The 18,203-nt window shown below is 34.8% G+C and overlaps 1 protein-coding gene across 5 annotated transcripts in view; it reads right to left on the reverse strand.

Annotated features, from left to right (window-relative positions):
- Positions 1 to 1,548: 1,548 nt before the first annotated feature.
- Positions 1,549 to 18,203, reverse strand: part of LOC107935527 (AP-1 complex subunit gamma-2) — a 41,954-nt gene continuing 25,299 nt past the window's right edge. For 2 of the 5 annotated variants that reach the window (XM_041082693.1, XM_041082694.1), the window contains exon 19: positions 5,166 to 5,347. In XM_041082693.1, the coding sequence (XP_040938627.1) occupies positions 5,246 to 5,347 (102 nt within the window). In that variant the 3' untranslated portion in view covers positions 5,166 to 5,245. Of the gene's footprint in view, positions 1,774 to 5,164; positions 5,348 to 17,217; positions 17,808 to 18,203 lie in introns of those variants that run through there. The other 3 variants (XM_041082695.1, XM_041082696.1, XM_016868140.2) reach the window with 3 other exon arrangements.

The raw sequence follows: 18,203 nt of genomic DNA on the forward strand, positions 1-18,203 counted from the left end.
TCAAAATTGGTGACCAAATTTCACCTAATTTTGACTTTTCAACAATTTTGTCTCCCATGGCCGGCCATCACACATTCAATAGCCTAATTTCACTTTAAATACCCCCAATTCAAGATACAAGACAATTTAACACCTTTAGGTATTAAAACACAACTTTTACCTTTTACGCGATTTAGTCCTTTTTCGAAATTGGACTAGAAATTGCTAAAATTAACTTACCAAAATTTACATGCACTTATAAAATTATATTATAACACATAAAATAATACTAAAATAATTTTCTCTAGCCTCGAAATAGTGATCCCGAAACCACTATTTCGACTAGGCCCAAAATCGGGCTGTTACATGTACTCACATGGTCTACCATAAAGCCAACCACACAATCGTGTGACCCATATGGTCAACCATACGGTCGTGTGACGTAGTCTACCATCTTCGAAATTTTCACGAAATTCTATATTTTTGTAACTATTTTAAGTGTTTTCGAGTTAGAAACACACACCTTAATGCTACTCGAATGTTGACACTAACACATCAACAAGATATTGTACACGACATTCACAACTAAACTTAGTTATCGTCTAATTACGAAATCGAAACATAAATTTGGTGCTAAACACTTAAAACCAGTCCCCTAAACCAGCATCTAAGCACTTACTCCGGAAATTCAACGGTAAATTAGTAACTAGACCATCGGCGATTGGTTGTGCGTCCCTCGTTCTTCTAACAGAATAACCAAACATCAAACTAAGCACCATCATCCAAATCAATGATCACTTACCCTCCAAAAGTCCAAATTAACAAAAAGAAATACTACATTACAAATGGTAACACAAACGTTCTTACCCAAAATGAAAACACCTTAATCCCACACTTCTACCACAATAGCCAACACTAGAACAGGAAGGAATAATGGCAACTTGAAGTTGAAATGGCTAAAAAAGAAGGAACAATGAAATGATACGTCGGATAATGACAAGGATCGAAATTAAGAAAAGAAAGAAACATAGGTATAAAGTGAGAATAATTTTGGTAGTGGAGGAAAAACAAAACTCGATAGTTAAATTGGAAACAAAAAGAAAAGTAGAGAAAGGAAAAAACATTGAAAGAAGTGGAGATTTTGGATGGAAAAAAAAGAAGAAAAATTTTAGGGACTTTTTCTCTTTTTAAAACAAACAAATAAAATAATTATCTAACAAAATCCCTTTAATATCAAATTTTTTATTGCCACATCCTAAAAACTGGGTTAGAAAAAATTGGGTTAGTGAAACCATGAGTGGTCACGTCTCATTTTGAATTAAGGTTGTAAAAATTATGTCAAGTAATTTGTTCTGGTTCAACGGCTAAAAATTTTGTTTCTGTGTGAGGGGTCCTACTCTTGTGTTCAAATACTTTTTGTAACACCTTCAACCCAGCCTAGAAATTTAAACCAAATCCCAGATGTTACATTGATCACCGAAGTGATTGTAGAAGAATTTTACAACACGAATTATCTTCAATTCCATTACAAACATATCCATCTCTTTACGAACCAAAAACATTTATCCATTTAGTCTTCAATTAAAAAAATTTAAGCTAGGTTTAATTTATGAACAAATAGGATTCACGTTATAAATTTGAAAATAAAACTTGTACCACAATGTTTACAAAACCTTACAGTTAAAAAACTGAATAACCAAATAGAAACTGAAAATACAAACTGATAATTTATTTTTCACAGAAACTGTCCGAGACCTCGCATGCTGAGTCCAGCGTCAAAATTCAGAAAAGTACCTAAAAGGGGAAACACTAAGGGGGTGAGCTACTCGAGCTCAATATGAGTTCGAATCAAGACTAAAAATAGAATCATGGAATTCAATTCAATAGCGCAACAAATTTACAAATATTCACTGAGTTAGAAAGGAAAATTGGAACTAACGTCCCAACAGAACATAACATTTAAGCACACCAAATCACACACAGATAGACTGAATACAGTCAGATAGTCTAGCACCCAGAACACACAAATAGATGCGTATGAAATGCAGTCAAGTAATAAAACACACCTATCTAGCCAACACACCTCTCCGTCCCTCGAACACACCCCATAAGAGCTGATTAAGCTCATCCAACCAAAACACACCACATTGGACCTCAAAAGGCCCATCCAACCCTACACACCATGTATATGGACTAAGCCACTCAAATATTAATACGCAGCAGAGCTAGCGTGTATGAGGTACAGTGCAATGCGATAATCCACTATACAGACATGATGCAGTTTAAACTTCCAGATCAGATAATAGTACGCAGCAAAGCTGACGCATATTCAATACAGTGCGATAAATCTCTGTACGAATACGTTGCAGTAGAACTGCCAGATCAGATCGGAATCAGTCTCCATTCTCTTCTCAATCCTGCCCAAAACTTTACTTTATGCAAGTGTATGTATGCATACAATGTCACAAAACAATGACACATTATCAGCCAGTTCAATAGCATAGATATGCATACACACCCAGTTAACCGGGTTCAGAATCAGACATCTCACACACATCAGTCACAAATTACACATGAATAGAAACTCGTATCAAAGTCTTATTCACCTTCACTAAAGCCTAGCCAAGAGTCGAAACATATACAAACACGATTTCAATCCAGAACGCACACAGAACCAGTATAAGTGACTTAGCGTCACACGCCCGTATGTTCTGGCCGTGTGGAACTGCCTAGGCCGTGTGGGAGGTCAAACGCCCATGTGAAAAGGGACACACAGCTGTGTGGCAGAGGCACACACCTTTATAAAGAGAGTACCACGGCTGTGTGAAGGTCTCACAGGGGCGCGTGTCCAAAACACACGCCTGTATGGGATCCCCAAATCCCAAAATCAGCCACACAACCGTGTGGCTAGGCCATGTAGCACAAAATCACCAAACCCTAATTCCAAAACATACACGCCCGTGTGCTCAAGGAACACGGCCGTGTGGAAGTCAACAAAAATCTCCAAATCAACCACATGGCCGTGTGGCACCAAAACTTTCCAAAAAACCCTAATTTATAAATGCACACGGCCGTGTAAGCCGGCACACACCTGTATGGCCACCTATGTGGTCACAAAACCACTTCGGAACAAGCCAAAATTGTCGTTTTAGCCATCAAATCAGTCCTCAACCTTTGCAATAACAAGAGTATATCGGAATATGTAGTATTCCCCTTACCTTTTCCAACCACTAAATACCCAAAATCAACAGGTTAGAGCACATTCAAGAAATGTCAAAACATTAATTTACAAAATAGAATATATAAGGTTCGAATCCCACACTTGTTTGATAAAAGACATTCTGACACCAACTTGACGATGAGCGAACGACTCTCCACAATCCACAAAAAACATTGTTTCCAAAAAGAAATATGTAAAAGAACCCAAAAACCAAAAACAAAAGCCAAGAGAAGAAGAAAAAGAACGTCCAACAACCAAAATAGAAAATAAAAGTCAAAATAAAAATAAAAATAAATAGTTATAAATATTAACTTAAAACAAAACAAAATAAAATGTCTCTCCAAAATGCGTACACAAAGACTCGAACCTAGATCCTCAAGGTAAAGTAACTCTAACTCAACTACCAGACTAGCAGACCCATTCTAACACTTAAACACACAACTAAACATAATAGCACACCCTTCTCTCTACCCTAACCACAAACCAAAAAACTTCTAATCCAAAATTTAGGGTGTTACACTTTTTCTTAAATTTTTTTTAATTTTTGTTTCAACATTAGGCTTTGAAGACCCAAGTTATACATTTTTTTCAGTCAACTAATGTCAAGAATGAGCTACTAGTTTAATGGTAAGGCTTCAGCTTACCCCTTGGTTCTATGTTTGAATCCTTGCGTGAGCAAATAGAATTAGTGGGGTTGTTATGATTTTTATTTTTCTTAACTTTTATTATTTCATCTTTTGTTAAAAAATTAATTAACTAAATTATTATTTTGAATTAATTAGTTTTTCCCCAAAACCTTTATTCTCCATGTTCCTTTTTATTCTCACTACACCTATTTTGTCATTCCAAGTTTCATTCTCACAACATCCACCATAATTCTTTCTTTCTTTCTTTTTAATTGTGGGCATTTATCTTTATTTTCTTTTCTTTCTATTGGACTATTCTTGAGTAATTATTTTCTCCATTGTGAACCATTCTTTTTCTATTTGGTTGTCATCATCCTTGCGAATTCATTCCTTAGTCTTGTGTCAATTCGTGTGTGGGTAAAAGGGGTTTCGACGTGGTAAGTGGAGTCTTTCTTGGACATCGTTAGTTCTTTGTGAAAGTCCGTGGCTATATATGTAACATCCCTAACCCATCTCCGTCGCCGGATTAGGGTTGCGGAGCATTACCGAACAATCAAAATAACATTAACATCATAACTTTAAATAAATTAATCTCAATCAAAAACCTATCAAACATATGTATTTAGTCCCTAAATTGAGCCTTTGAAGCCCTAAAAATAACATAGAAGCAATTTGGGACTAATTTGAAACAAAACAGAAGATTTGGAAAAAAGTTGAAAATTTTGAAAATAAGGGCCACACGACCGTGTGGCCAGGCCATGTGGCATAACCCAGGCTGTGTAACAATCGAACAAGGGACACACGGTCGTGTCCTAGCCCGTGTCACCACATGTGTAACTCATTGAATTGGGTCACACGGTCGTGTCGTAGGCTATGTGCCAGACCATGTAACTCTCTGACTTGCGACATACTGCCATGTAGCAAGTTATGTGCTGCACACACGGCAGTATGATAACCCATATCTCAGGCTGTGTGATCCATAAATTGACTCTAAATTCAAGTCATTTTAATGCCAAACCATACTTAACCAACCATTCCATTTGTGCATAAATTCAAGAAACTTAAACATCATTCAAACACATCTAAACATACCATTTCAAACATCCTATTTTATTTAACCAATATGCCATTCAAAGGCACCACATTTATACCAAAACACCATTAACCAAAACAAGTCAATATTGTCATATTCCAAGCACAAAAACCTAGTTCTTTAACTACCAAATAACATCACATATAACCATTTGCATATCATCACAAACATATCAACAAATATTATGTATTTCAAATACCTAAAAATGACCAAAATAATCTAACTTGACAATGCATTGAAAGTCCATCAAACCAAACATAAACTTCAAAAGCATATACATACCAAATCAACCATTAACACATTCATGAACTACCATTACAAAAGGTCCTATACATGCCATATATAACCTTGGCCAAAATACTCAAAATTACCGAAATGGTTACTGGATAGTGCGATTGATCCCCAACAAGCTTCCAATCGATTGAGCTTCTAATAATCCATAAAACAAAAGAAAGGAACTACGTAAGGAAATAGTGATTAGTAAGCTTGTATAAACTCAAACATAACTTACCATTTCTTTAGTACAAGCCACAAAATAAGCATAACATCATTACCGAGACCATAAGTTTAGTAAAAGCCTATACAAGCACCATCAAACTTATAAGTTAGTAGACTCATCCATGATACATGTGAATTCAACCATAATATAATTAGATTTTTATATACAAATCATTTATTACATTAGCCTTTTCATAGATTATGATTCAATATCCCATTGTGTACTTACCATGCCATTCCTTTACTTACCCATTGAACCGTTTAGAATTACATTAGATACTCGAGAATGCTCACACATAGTGTGCATTTTCATATAACTGTAACCTTTCCTTTTCAGTAATGCTCACACGAGTTGTGGGTCGAAATGTTAGCTACACGATGTTGCTCACACGAACTGTGGAGAATCCGCAACAAATGCAGGACCTCAGCCATCGGTAAGACATTTAAGACCAGCACCCAAAACATGAAACCCTTAATGACATGTCATTCATATCCTAAAAATTCTTAAGGTTCAAACGGGATTCGCGATCTGTTAATTATTCATACACTGATACATATACAATTTCTAAGTCCATTTATATTAACACAACATAGTAAATAATCAATTTAACTAACATTATACAATCATAATTCATACAAACTTACCTCGATAACTAGAGTCGTAATAATAGAATTTGAAACTAATCCAAAGCTTTCGCATTCCCTTGATTTAGGTCAAATTGTGATTTATCTTGATCTAAATAGATAATCTCATTCAATTAAGTACTTCAAGTATTCAATTCAATCCAAAATTCATATTTATATAAAATTACGAAATTACCCATAATATTTTAACTATTCACAATTTAGTCCTTAACCTCATCAATTGAATATTGATAATTATAATCCTCCATACAAGCTAGCTGAATTTTCTAGGGATTCATATGAACCCACTTAAATCATCATTTCATAATTTTACTATGAAATTTACCATTTTCACAAATAAATCCCTAAATACAATTTCACCAAAAATCACTTAACAAAACATGTTTATTTAACAACCAAGATTAATAATCTATCAAATAAGTTCAAAACCTATTTAAAAACAACCATGGAAAGTCCTTCATTCTTTAAAAATTCTAAAAATTAACCCTTGGGCTAGCTAGATTAGGCTAAAACTAACTCAAAAAAATAAAAATCATTAAAAACGGATAGTCGATACATAATTGCATTGTCCTGTCTTTTTTCTTAAAAAACAGTATAGGAGCACCTCAGGGAGAAAAACTAGGCTGAAGAAATCCTGTCTGTCAATTCTTGCAACTGTGCTTTCATCTCTTTCAACTCTATAGGTGTCATTCTATACAGAGCTATCGATATCAGAGAAGTTCCCGGTACTAACTTAATAGCAAATTCAACCTCTCTAACTGGTGGTAGCCCTGGTGACTCTTCTAGAAATATATCTGAGAACTCACAAACGGTCGGGACTGACTCTAATTTCAATTCTGAAGCCCTGAGTCAAATATATAAGCTAGATATGCCTTACAAATATTTCTGACATATTTCTGAGCTGACATAGCTGAAATCATATTAGTTGTAGTTTCTAATTTATCAAATTCAGCCTGAACTATTTCACCATTCTAACATTTCAACAAAATTTGCTTTCATCTACAATTCACAATAGCTTCATGCAGAGTCAACCAATCCATACCAAGAATTTCATCAAACTTATCAAATGGTAATAGTATCAAATCAGCCAGAAAGTTGCAATCCCAAATCATCAGGGAACAGTTTCTACAAACTTTATCAACTAACATATACTGACCTAAAGGATTCGTTACTTTGATCACAAATTCAGTTGACTCATAAGGTATTTTCTTATCAATCACTAAGTTTGTGCATATATATAAATGCGTTGACCCCGAGCCAAACATTAGTATCAAAGATAAAAAAATGTACTGGTAATCACGTCGGGTGCCGAAGCTTCCTCACGAGCTCGAATTGCATAGGCCCTAGCTGGTGCTCGAACCTCAGATCTAACTGTAGAATCTTTTGTTCCACTTCGACTATTACCCGTATTTCTACTATTTTTGGATGGTCTTCCTTTCACAGCAGTGTTATTCGAATGAGTGTTTTGATCTTTCCCTCTATCAGATCTTTCAGGGCAATCTCGAAGAAAATAGTCGTATGAACATATTTAAAACACAATCCATCAAAATCTCATTTATCGCAATGTTGACATTCATGTCTATTATTTTGAACACTTTCCACACTCGCTATAGAAGTAGCATAAGGTCTCAAATTCGAATGTTGCTTCCCTTTATCTTTTCCTTAGAATCCTATTGAAGTTGAGGTATGACTGTGAAATTTCTTTACTTTTTTTGAGACGAAAATAATTTCCCCATAGGTCGTTTACTAGAGTCAATAGCCTCAAAATCTATTTTTCTTTTAGCTTTACTAAGTTCTTTGGCTTTGTGTGCTCGATCTATCAATACCACGAATTCTTTCAATTCAAGAATCCCAACTAATAGTTTGATATCTTCATTTAAACCATCTTCAAATCGATTGCACATAACAGCTTCTGTTGGTATACATTCCTGAGCATACTTGCTAAGTTGTACAAATTCTCTTTCATATTTTGCGATAGACCTACGGCCTTGCTTTAGCCTTAAGAACTATTTTCTTTTCTTATTAAGGTATCTCTAACTGATGTATTTCTTTTTAAGTTCAACTTGGAAGAAATCCCAATTTATACGATCTTTTGGTATCATCGCAATCAAAGTATTCCACCACTGATACACTAAGTCTTTTAGCAATGATATAGCACATTTCAAACTATCAGCAAGAGAGCAATACAATTCATCAAAAACTCTAATAATATTCTCTAATCAGAACTCAGCCTTTTCTAGATCATCTTCTGCAGTACCGTGAAACTCTTCAGCCCCATACTTACAAATATTATCAACTGAAGGTCTATTCATTCGTACCAATTCTAAACCTTAAGGAATAGTCAAGTTGGGTATGGGAAGGCTAGAGGTCGTTGAGCCATCAAAACAAACTCAGATAACCACTCAGACATTATTTAGAAGCACGCTTCTTTAGTCTCACTTCCCTGGCCCTTAGCTACGGGCCCACAGCTAACTTCTACATTAACAGAGACTAGCACATTACTTTCAACCTCATCGGAATCAACTCGGTTGGATGACATCTTTTATCTATATGAAAATATAATTTGATTTGAGTCAGAATATATCATACTATCACAGGTTATATAGTGGAATGTATTTCTAAACTCCATACATATTACTTTCAGTGCAAAGAACCAACTAAACCGTAGCTTTGATACTACCAAATGCAACACTCCTAACCCGTCTTCGTCAACGGATTACAGTTACGGAGCATTACCAAACAATTGGAATAACATTAACATCATAATATTAAATAAATTAATCTTAATCAAAAACCAATCAAACATAGGCATTTAGTCCTTAAATAGAGCCTTCGAGGTCCTAAAAATAACATAGAAGCAATTTGAGACTAATTTGAAACAAATTAGAAGATTTAGGAAAAAGTTAAAAATTTTGAAAACAGAGGTTACACGGCCGTGTAAAAATTGAATAAGGGACACACGGTCGTGTCCCAGCCCGTTTCCTTACTCGTGTAGCTCACTGAATTGGGTCATACAGCAGTGTTGTAGGCCATGTGTCAAACCGTATAATTCTCTAACTTGCGACACACGACCGTGTCATAGGCTGTGTGCTAGGCCATGTAACTCACTGACTTAAAACACTAAGAATTTACAAATGACACAAGGCCATTTTGCCAAGCTGTGTGATCCATAAATTGACCCTAAATTCAACCCATTTCAAGCTCAAACCATACCAAACCAACCAATCCATTTGTGCACACATTCAAGAGACTTGAACATCATTCAAACACATTTAAACAAACCATTTCAAAACCCTATTTCGTGTATTTAATATGCCATTCAAAGGAACCACATTTATACCAAAACATCATTACCAAAACAAGTCAATATTGCCATATTTCGAGCACAAAAACCTAGTTCCTTAACTACCAAATAACATCACATATAACCATTTGCATATCATCACAAACATATCAACCTAGTGGCCAAAATAACCTAACTTGACAAGGCATTAAAAGTCCTTCAAACCAAACATAAACGTCAAAATCATATACATACCAAATCAACCCTTAACACATTTATGAACTACCATTACAAAAGGTCCTATACATGCCGTATATAACCTTGGCCAAAATATTCAAAAACTACCGAAAGGGTTGCCGGATAATGTAATTGATCCCCGACAACCTTCAAATCAGAATTAGAGGTTGTTCAGTACAATCTTAACCCATCATTTGAATGGCAAAACAATTTCAGTTCAGATACAAAACAGATCAGAAATAGATACAGTTCTTCCTACCCCTATCTGCTACACACAATCTCTGACCAACCGAATACACTGTTAAGGGAATTTAGCCCTACACACCATATAGTGTCGGTCCGATACGTTCAATGTGATCCCAAACTAGTTGCCTAATCAAATAGCGATAAAACACCATATTCACATATAAATTATGGCTTAGCCACTAAAACCAAAATAGATCATTTCCTCATTTCCTCATTTACACAATCCCCATCCAATGCAAATACATATTTCAGATTTCAGATGTCAAGAACATACACACAATTATTCAGATTTAGTTCATAGTCAGGTAGTACAGATCAATGACATCAGCAGTCATCACGATCAGTATACATTTAGATAATCAACAGCTCAGTCTTAGATCATCAGATAGCAACTTATACGGTTTTATTCAGATAATATGTATATTACGGAAGACCTACGTTCGCATTAGCCACTTTATAGACGTAATCAAAAAGAAAAATAAAAGAAATTAAGAACGAAGAAAAAGAATGAAGAAAAAAAATAAATAAAAATGGAAAAAAAGGGAAAATGAGATAGAGAAACGTTAATTCTATTTTAACTACCGATAAGATTTCTAACATTCAGCAAAAATATTCCTTAACGCATACACTGGGACTCAAGCACAGGACCACTAACAGAGACAAACGCTTAACTGTAGAAGCAGCAGGCTCATTCTTGAGCCTGATTTACACAGAATTAAACTTATGTTGTTAATTCCAGGATAGTGGTTAACTTAGAATAAAATAGCAAAATTTTTCAAAGATGCAAGTCAAACTCCTGACCTCAAACACATAAGCAGATCATATAGCTATAGATACAGAGACTTAATTCTGACGGAATTCAACAGCCAGAAATTTAAATTTTTAAGACGAAACAACTCTCTTCCCTAAAAGAAATTTCGGCCTCAAAATTTACCTAACTCAAATAGATAAGGAAATTGTTGACAGATGGAATTTTTGGGTTCACAGGTGGCCTTTTTAGTGCCATGATTCCACACAACACCTTAACCAAAGGAATAGTTTTCTTTCGCAATATATTGACATCTCGATCTAGAATTTGAACAGGCTCCTTCTCGAAAGTTAGATATGATCGTAACTCACTCTCTTCAATAAGGACGATGTACAACGGATCAAACCGATATCGTCTCCACATCAAGACGTAGAACACATCATGGATCCAATCCAATTTAGTAGGTAATTCTAACTACTAAGCAAAAGGTCCGACACGTTTCAGGATACGATAAGGTCCAATGAACTTTGGGCTCAATCGAATAACCTTTTTCCATAGGGACACTTTTAGGAACACATGATCCCCTACAGAAAACTTAATATCTTTTTTTTTTAAATCGGCATAAGATTTATGTCGATTAGAAGTGGCCTTAAGACAGTCTCGGATCAACTTGACAGCATTCTTAGTTTTAGAAACTAGCTCTGGACTCAAAACTTAATGTTCACTTAATTCAGTCCAACATAGAGGAGTATGACACTTACGACCATATAGAGCCTTGTAAGGTCCCATCTGAATACTAGAATAGAAGTTGTTATTGTACGCAAACTCAGCCAATGATAAGTAATCTTCCCAACTACCCTGGAAATTTATTACACAACCCCAAAGCATATCCTCCAGGATCTAAATAACTCGCTCAGACTGTCCATCGGTTTGAGAGTGTTACGCAGTACTGAAATCAAATCGGGTGCCTAATACCTCATGAAGTTTCTTCCAAAACCACAATGTGAAACACGGATCTCTATCAAAGATAATTGAAACTCGAATCCCGTGCAGTCTCACGATTTTAGCAATATACAGCTTAGCGAGCATCTGTAGTGAGTAATCTGTTCTAATAGGAATGAAATAAGCGGATTTGGTCAATCGACCAACAATGACCCAAATTGAATCTTTCTTAGTGGGGGTTAAAGGCAACCCAGTAATAAAGTCTATCGTTATACGTTCCCACTTCCACAGAGAAATCTTAACTGGCTGAAATAGACCAGAAGGCAACTGATGTTCGGCCTTAACCTTTTGACATGTCAAACAGTGCAATACAAAGACAGTCATTTCCCATTGCAAACCAGGCCACCAATAAATTTCTCGGAGGTCCCGATACATTTTATTTCTACCATGATGCATAGCATAAGGGCTACTATGTGCCTCTTATAGAATCAATCGCCTCAACTCATTGTCGTTAGGCATACAAATCTGACCTCTGAAACACAAAACTGTCACTGTTGAAACTAAAATTTGAAATTTCACTCGAATCAATTTGTTGTATACATTAAACCAGAGACTCATTTCTCAGTTGTTTAACTCGAATCTGTTTGATCCACATTGGTTTAACCTGCAGTTCAGTTAACAGTCCCCCATCCTCAAATAAACTCAGACGAGAGAACATCGCTTTTAGTTCAATCATCGCGCTACGGCTAAGAGCATCGGCTACCACATTAGCCTTACCAGAATGACATTCTATTGCACAATCATAATTCTTAAGCAACTCAACCCACCTACGCTGCCTAAGATTTAACTCCTTTTGAGTTAATAGTTACTTGAGGCTCTTGTGATCAGTGTAAATGATACACCTCTCACTATACAGGTAATGCCTCTAAATTTTTAGAGCAAACACGACTGCAGCTAGCTCAAGATCGTGTGTAGGATAGTTGCCCTCGTGTGTCTTAAGCTTTCACGACACGTAAGCTACTACTTTACTGTCTTGCATTAAAACACATCCTCGTCCGACGTGTGACGTGTTACTGAAAACCACAAACTCCTAACCTAATTCAAGTTAAACTAGAATAGGAGCTTGCATCAGAATAGACTTGAGCTTTTCGAAGCTAGATTGTTGTTCCTCAAACCACACAAATGAAGCGTTCTTACGCAGTATCTTCGTCAGAGGTGATATAATCAGGGAAAATCCCTCGACAAATCTTTGGTAATAGCTTGTTAAACCCAGGAAACTCTAAAGCTCAGACACATTTCTCAGCTATTTCCACTCAACTAAAGCTTCTATTTTATTGGGATTTACCCAGATCACATCAGCAGTCACCATATGCCCTAGAAAAGAAACCTCTTGCAACCAAAACTCTTACTTGCTAAAATTAGCATACAATTACTTTTCTCGGAGTGTCTAGAGAACAATACGAAGGTGTTTGTCATGCTCAAACTCATTTTTGGAATAAATCAGTATGTTTTCGATAAAAACTACCACAAACTGATCCAAATATAGTTGGAACACTCGATTCATTAAACCTATGAATGTAGTCGGGGCAATCATCAACCCAAAAGGCATCATCAGAACTCGTAGTGCCCATAACGAGTCTTGAAGGCGGTCTTGTACATATTTTTTTTTAATCTTTAGTTGATGTTAACCAAAATGGAGATCAATCTTAGAGAAAACATATGCCCCGCAAACTAGTTGAATCAGTTGTCAATCATCGGTAGTGGATACTTATTCTTTACCGTCAACTTGTTCAGTTGTCGGTAATCTATACACATTCTCATCGATTCGCCATTCTTCTTAATAAACAATATTGGTGCCCCCACGGAGACATGCTCGGTCGAGTGAACCCTTTATCGATAAGTTCCTAGAGTTGAGTTTTTAGCTTCGCAAGTTCCTTCAGTGTTATGCAGTAGTATGCAATGGACACAGGAACGGTACTCGGTAAGAGATTGATGTTGAACTCAACCTTTCTATCCGGAGGTATTCTTGGCAGTTCCCTAAGAAAGACGTCCAGGAAGTCCCTCACAGTACGAATATTTCCTATAGAAAGATATCTTATTTTCATTTAACCCTTTTGACACACATTAGGAGCCCAAAACATAGTCTAAGTGTTGACAAACTTGGCTCAGATACCACTAAATGTAACACCCCAAATCTGGCCTAAGTGTTAAGACCAAGTCTGAAGAGTTACATTAACGTTATTGGGAAAAACCAACTTTTACAAGCATAACTAAAAATCGTCTGACAGATTATAACAATCTTAAAACCCAGTCGATTGTTTAACAATATTAGAAAACCATAATACGAAGAAAATACTAAAATTACTGAAAATATAAATAAAGGGCGATAAAGTAAATTAACCGAGCATCTACTACGCTGACCTGATCAGGGCTAAGAGTTACCTATAATTTAGTCAACAACAAAATGAGTTGAGAATTCAATGTGTAACTGATATAAATTCAATTAGAAGCACAATTATAATAGTAAATTCCTAAACTCAAGTTCAAATCAGAATTAGAGAATGTCTAGTACAGTCTTAACATATCAGTTGAATGGCAGAACAATTCCAATTCAAATACAGAACAGATTAGAAACATATGCAGTTATTCCTACCCCTATTGGTTACACACCATCTCCGACTAACCCAACACCCTGTTAAGGGAATTTAATACCTATCCAACCCTACACACCATATAGTGTCAGTCCGACACATTCAATGTGATTGCAGGCTAGCTGTCAGATTAAACAGAGATAAAATGCCAAATTCACATATAAATTGATGCTTAGCCACTAAACCAGAATAGATCACTTCCTCCTTTACACAATCCCCATCTAATGCAAATGATATTTCAGATGTCAGATGTCAATAACGTACACACAATCATTCAGATTCAGTTCATAGTTATGTAGTATAGATCAATATCATCAGGAGTAATCGCAATCAGTATACATTTAGATAATCAACAGCTCAGTTTCAGATCATTAGATAACAACTTATACGGTCTAATTTAGATCATATGTACACTACGGAAGGCCTACATTCGCGTTAGATAACGTTTACGACCTCAGGGATAAATATTATATTTGACTTACATGCCCGTGTGGTTTTACACGACCTAAATGACTGGCCCGTACAACCCCACATGCCCGTGTACCTGTCTGTGTGTCTCACACGACCTGATATACACCCGTGTCGTCTGCCTGTATGGTCTTAAATCACAAACAGTGAGTCATATGACCTGGACACACGCCCGTGTCTCTGGCCCATGTGGTCTTTAATAGTAGTAGTGAGTCACACGACCTGGACACACGCCTGTGTCTCTGGCCGTGTGGTCTCTAATAGCAACAGTGAGTCACACGACCTACCACATGGCCTGGCACACGGTTGTGTGGCATCGACAGTCATGGTTTTTGTATCTAAATTTCACGGAGAATTAAGCTTTTGGTACGCATCTGATGTAGATTTTGACGTAGGAGCAACGCAGTGAAACCCTGAACCCTAAAACGACCATCTAATAATCAATTCAACAACTATTCTCAACGATTCTTAGGAAATAACATACAAAACTAACTTTTATGTCAAAAAACTTCGACACAACCTGCTCACTTGGATTTTAACACTCACCTCGGACATGATCACGAAAATGGAACTAATGTATTGGTGAAACAATTCTCACAAGATCCTTGCCTAAAGAGGGAGTCAAACGTATGCTTAAAATAGGAAATTCAAGTAGTAAAACAATTTCAACCAAAGAACAAAAAAAAAAAACTCGCAGAACTAAAAAAATTTATGGCAAAACTTACACAGAGATCCTCCAACGATACAACGAACAACGTAAGACCCTCAACTAGTCCCAATAGCCACTTTATAGACGTAATCAAAAAGAAAAATAAAAGAAATTAAGAACGAAGAAAAATGAGGAAGAAAAAAAAGGAAGGAGAATGGAAAAAGGGAAAATGAGAAAGGGAAACGTTAAATTCTATTTCAACTACCGATAAGATTTCTAACATTCAACAAAAATATTCCTTAATGCATACACCGTGACTCGAGCACAGGACCACTGACACAAGCAAACGCTTAATTGTTGAACCAGCATGCTCATCCTTGAGCTCAATTCACACATAATTAAACTTATGTTGTTAATTCTAGGATAGAGGTTAACTTAGAATAAAATAGCAAAATTTTCCAAGGATGCAAGTTGAACTATTGACCTCAAACACATAAACAGAGCACATAGCCACAGATACAGAAACTTAATTACGATGGAATTCAACAGTTAGGTATTCAAATTTTTAGGGCATTACACCAAGAGGTTTACCACATCAGTGATGCATAAAAAACTAAGTCTCAGATGGCATATCCTCCTCCTCCTCATCACCTCAGATCTATAATCATTCTTTGATCTATCATCATAAGGCTCTTTAAGAATAGTTCTTAATAGATTTGGCGGCACTCTTACATACACAAATCTCATATATACGCCAAAAATATGACTAGAAACTAAAAATTAAAAATAAAACTACATTTGCTTTCAAAGAAAATGGAGTGAATAAATTCAAAATCATGAAAAATGTGAACAAAATAAAATCATGGACAAAATCATGATTATCTGGACTGGAATTAAAAACAAAATAAATATCATAAAAAATAATGTTGAAGAAGCTACAACTAGTGTTACATGCCATAAAAAAGAGCATGTGATCCATCTTGTTTACTTGGGGTTATTTGACCCGTCTAGACTGACCCATTACTTAAAGAGATTAAAGGTCCATCTACTTGAAGCCTGGTAAATATGTAAACATTCTGATAATTTGTATTTTACCAATATAAATATTTGTAATCTTAAAAGATCTTGTAAATCCCTTAGAATCTCATCTTAAATTTTTTAATTTTTTTAATTACTATGTATCTTTTTTATTTTTTATTTTTTAAAAATACCAATTAAAGACGTATGATGATTTCTTAACCCCAATTCTGGCGTAAACAAAATTTGACCGGTGTATCAAATAACTGGCCATTATATATATTAATAAATACAAATATAAAAATTAATTTTATAATGAGCCATTATAAATTAGTTATTTATATTATTCATTTGTTAATTTATAACTATTTCCAGTTTTTCTTTCTTCACAAATAAATGCAGAAAGTTAAATATTAATTCACAATATAAGTTAAATTAAATAGTAATAAAATTATATAATTTATAAAAAATAAAATGAAAATACTTTTCTGTTTTTTTCGTTGTTAATGTCATAACTACTCTATGTTACGTTAATTTTATATATATATATATAAATATTTATTTACGTTATTTTATAATCATTTTCTTTTTATCTAATTCTTTTTCTTTTTCCTTTTTATATTTGGCATATATAAAAAATAAAAACAAATAATGATTATATTATAATTTAAATTATTTTTTCAAAAAACTATATAATTTAAAATATAGAACATTTGTTTACATTGATTTTATATTATAAAAAAATTCCATTTTCTTCTTTCTTTTTATTTTCCTTGTATATAATTGGTAAATATAAATGTTTATTTGCATTAATAATTTATGTATAGTTACTTAAATCAATTGCAATGCTGAATAATGATAGTCCTATCCCTCGGAAAAAGAAGAAGAAACCCTAATGAAAAGGAAAATAAAATATAATTACAACTGAAAATAGTATTTATATTTGACAATTTATTTAATCTTTTACAAAAAATAGTAATTTAGAAAAAAAGAAAAGAAAAGAAAAGACGAGTCCAAATCCTCTAATAATTTTGTTTCACTGAAGTAAGCTCAGATTCCTCTCATAAATCTAATTATGTTTGAAAGACGAAAACTAGAGCAACAGAGTTTCTGTGTGACTCCCTATCCCAAAATTCAATTCCATAAAGATAGATAAAAAAAAGGGGGTTTATATAAAAAATATACATTTAAATAATAATAATAAATGAAAATTTTTTCTATTGTGAAAAATTAATGTGATCCACCCCTTTTGACATTGACACAACACAACCACCAAAAATCTCTTGCCCCTCCAGTACAAGTAAAGATTGCACTATCTCTACACATTGTGAGAGCTCACAAATTTCTCAAAGGATCTTTGTTTTAAAAGGTGGTAGATGAATATCTTCAACCATCGCTATGGATCAACCTCACAAATCGCGAGGGAAATTGTTGATTTGCCCTTCTTCCAATACATCTTTATCGTTCGTCTTGTAAGCTATCCTTATGCGCATCACCAACGATTTCTGAATGTGAAGTAGATAATATATAGTAACTAAATCTCTACTAATATACCCCTTCAAAAATGGTGCTCCATACCAAACATGAATATGTCTTTTTTTAAGGTTTCATGACTACCACAGCTTACTTTACACTCTTTTCCATCTTCAACCTTCCTATCTTTCCTACCAAGCTTAAACAATACTGGTGCAACCCACAAGGAAATCAATAGCTTTATTAGCAACTATGTCATTCCAAGCTCTTTCCTTGTCTTTTTGAAGAAGTACCACTAGTAAACCCTCTTATGCTATACCCCAAAATAACAAGAAACTGGATAGTCGAATTCAGGGACAACAATATTGCTTTGCTACCTTCAGGCTAGTTTTCAGATTTTTTCAACACCTCTTTTCCTAGCTTCTCTT

The sequence above is a fragment of the Gossypium hirsutum genome, chromosome A12, assembly GCF_007990345.1.
Source record: "Gossypium hirsutum isolate 1008001.06 chromosome A12, Gossypium_hirsutum_v2.1, whole genome shotgun sequence".
NCBI lineage: Eukaryota > Viridiplantae > Streptophyta > Magnoliopsida > Malvales > Malvaceae > Gossypium > Gossypium hirsutum.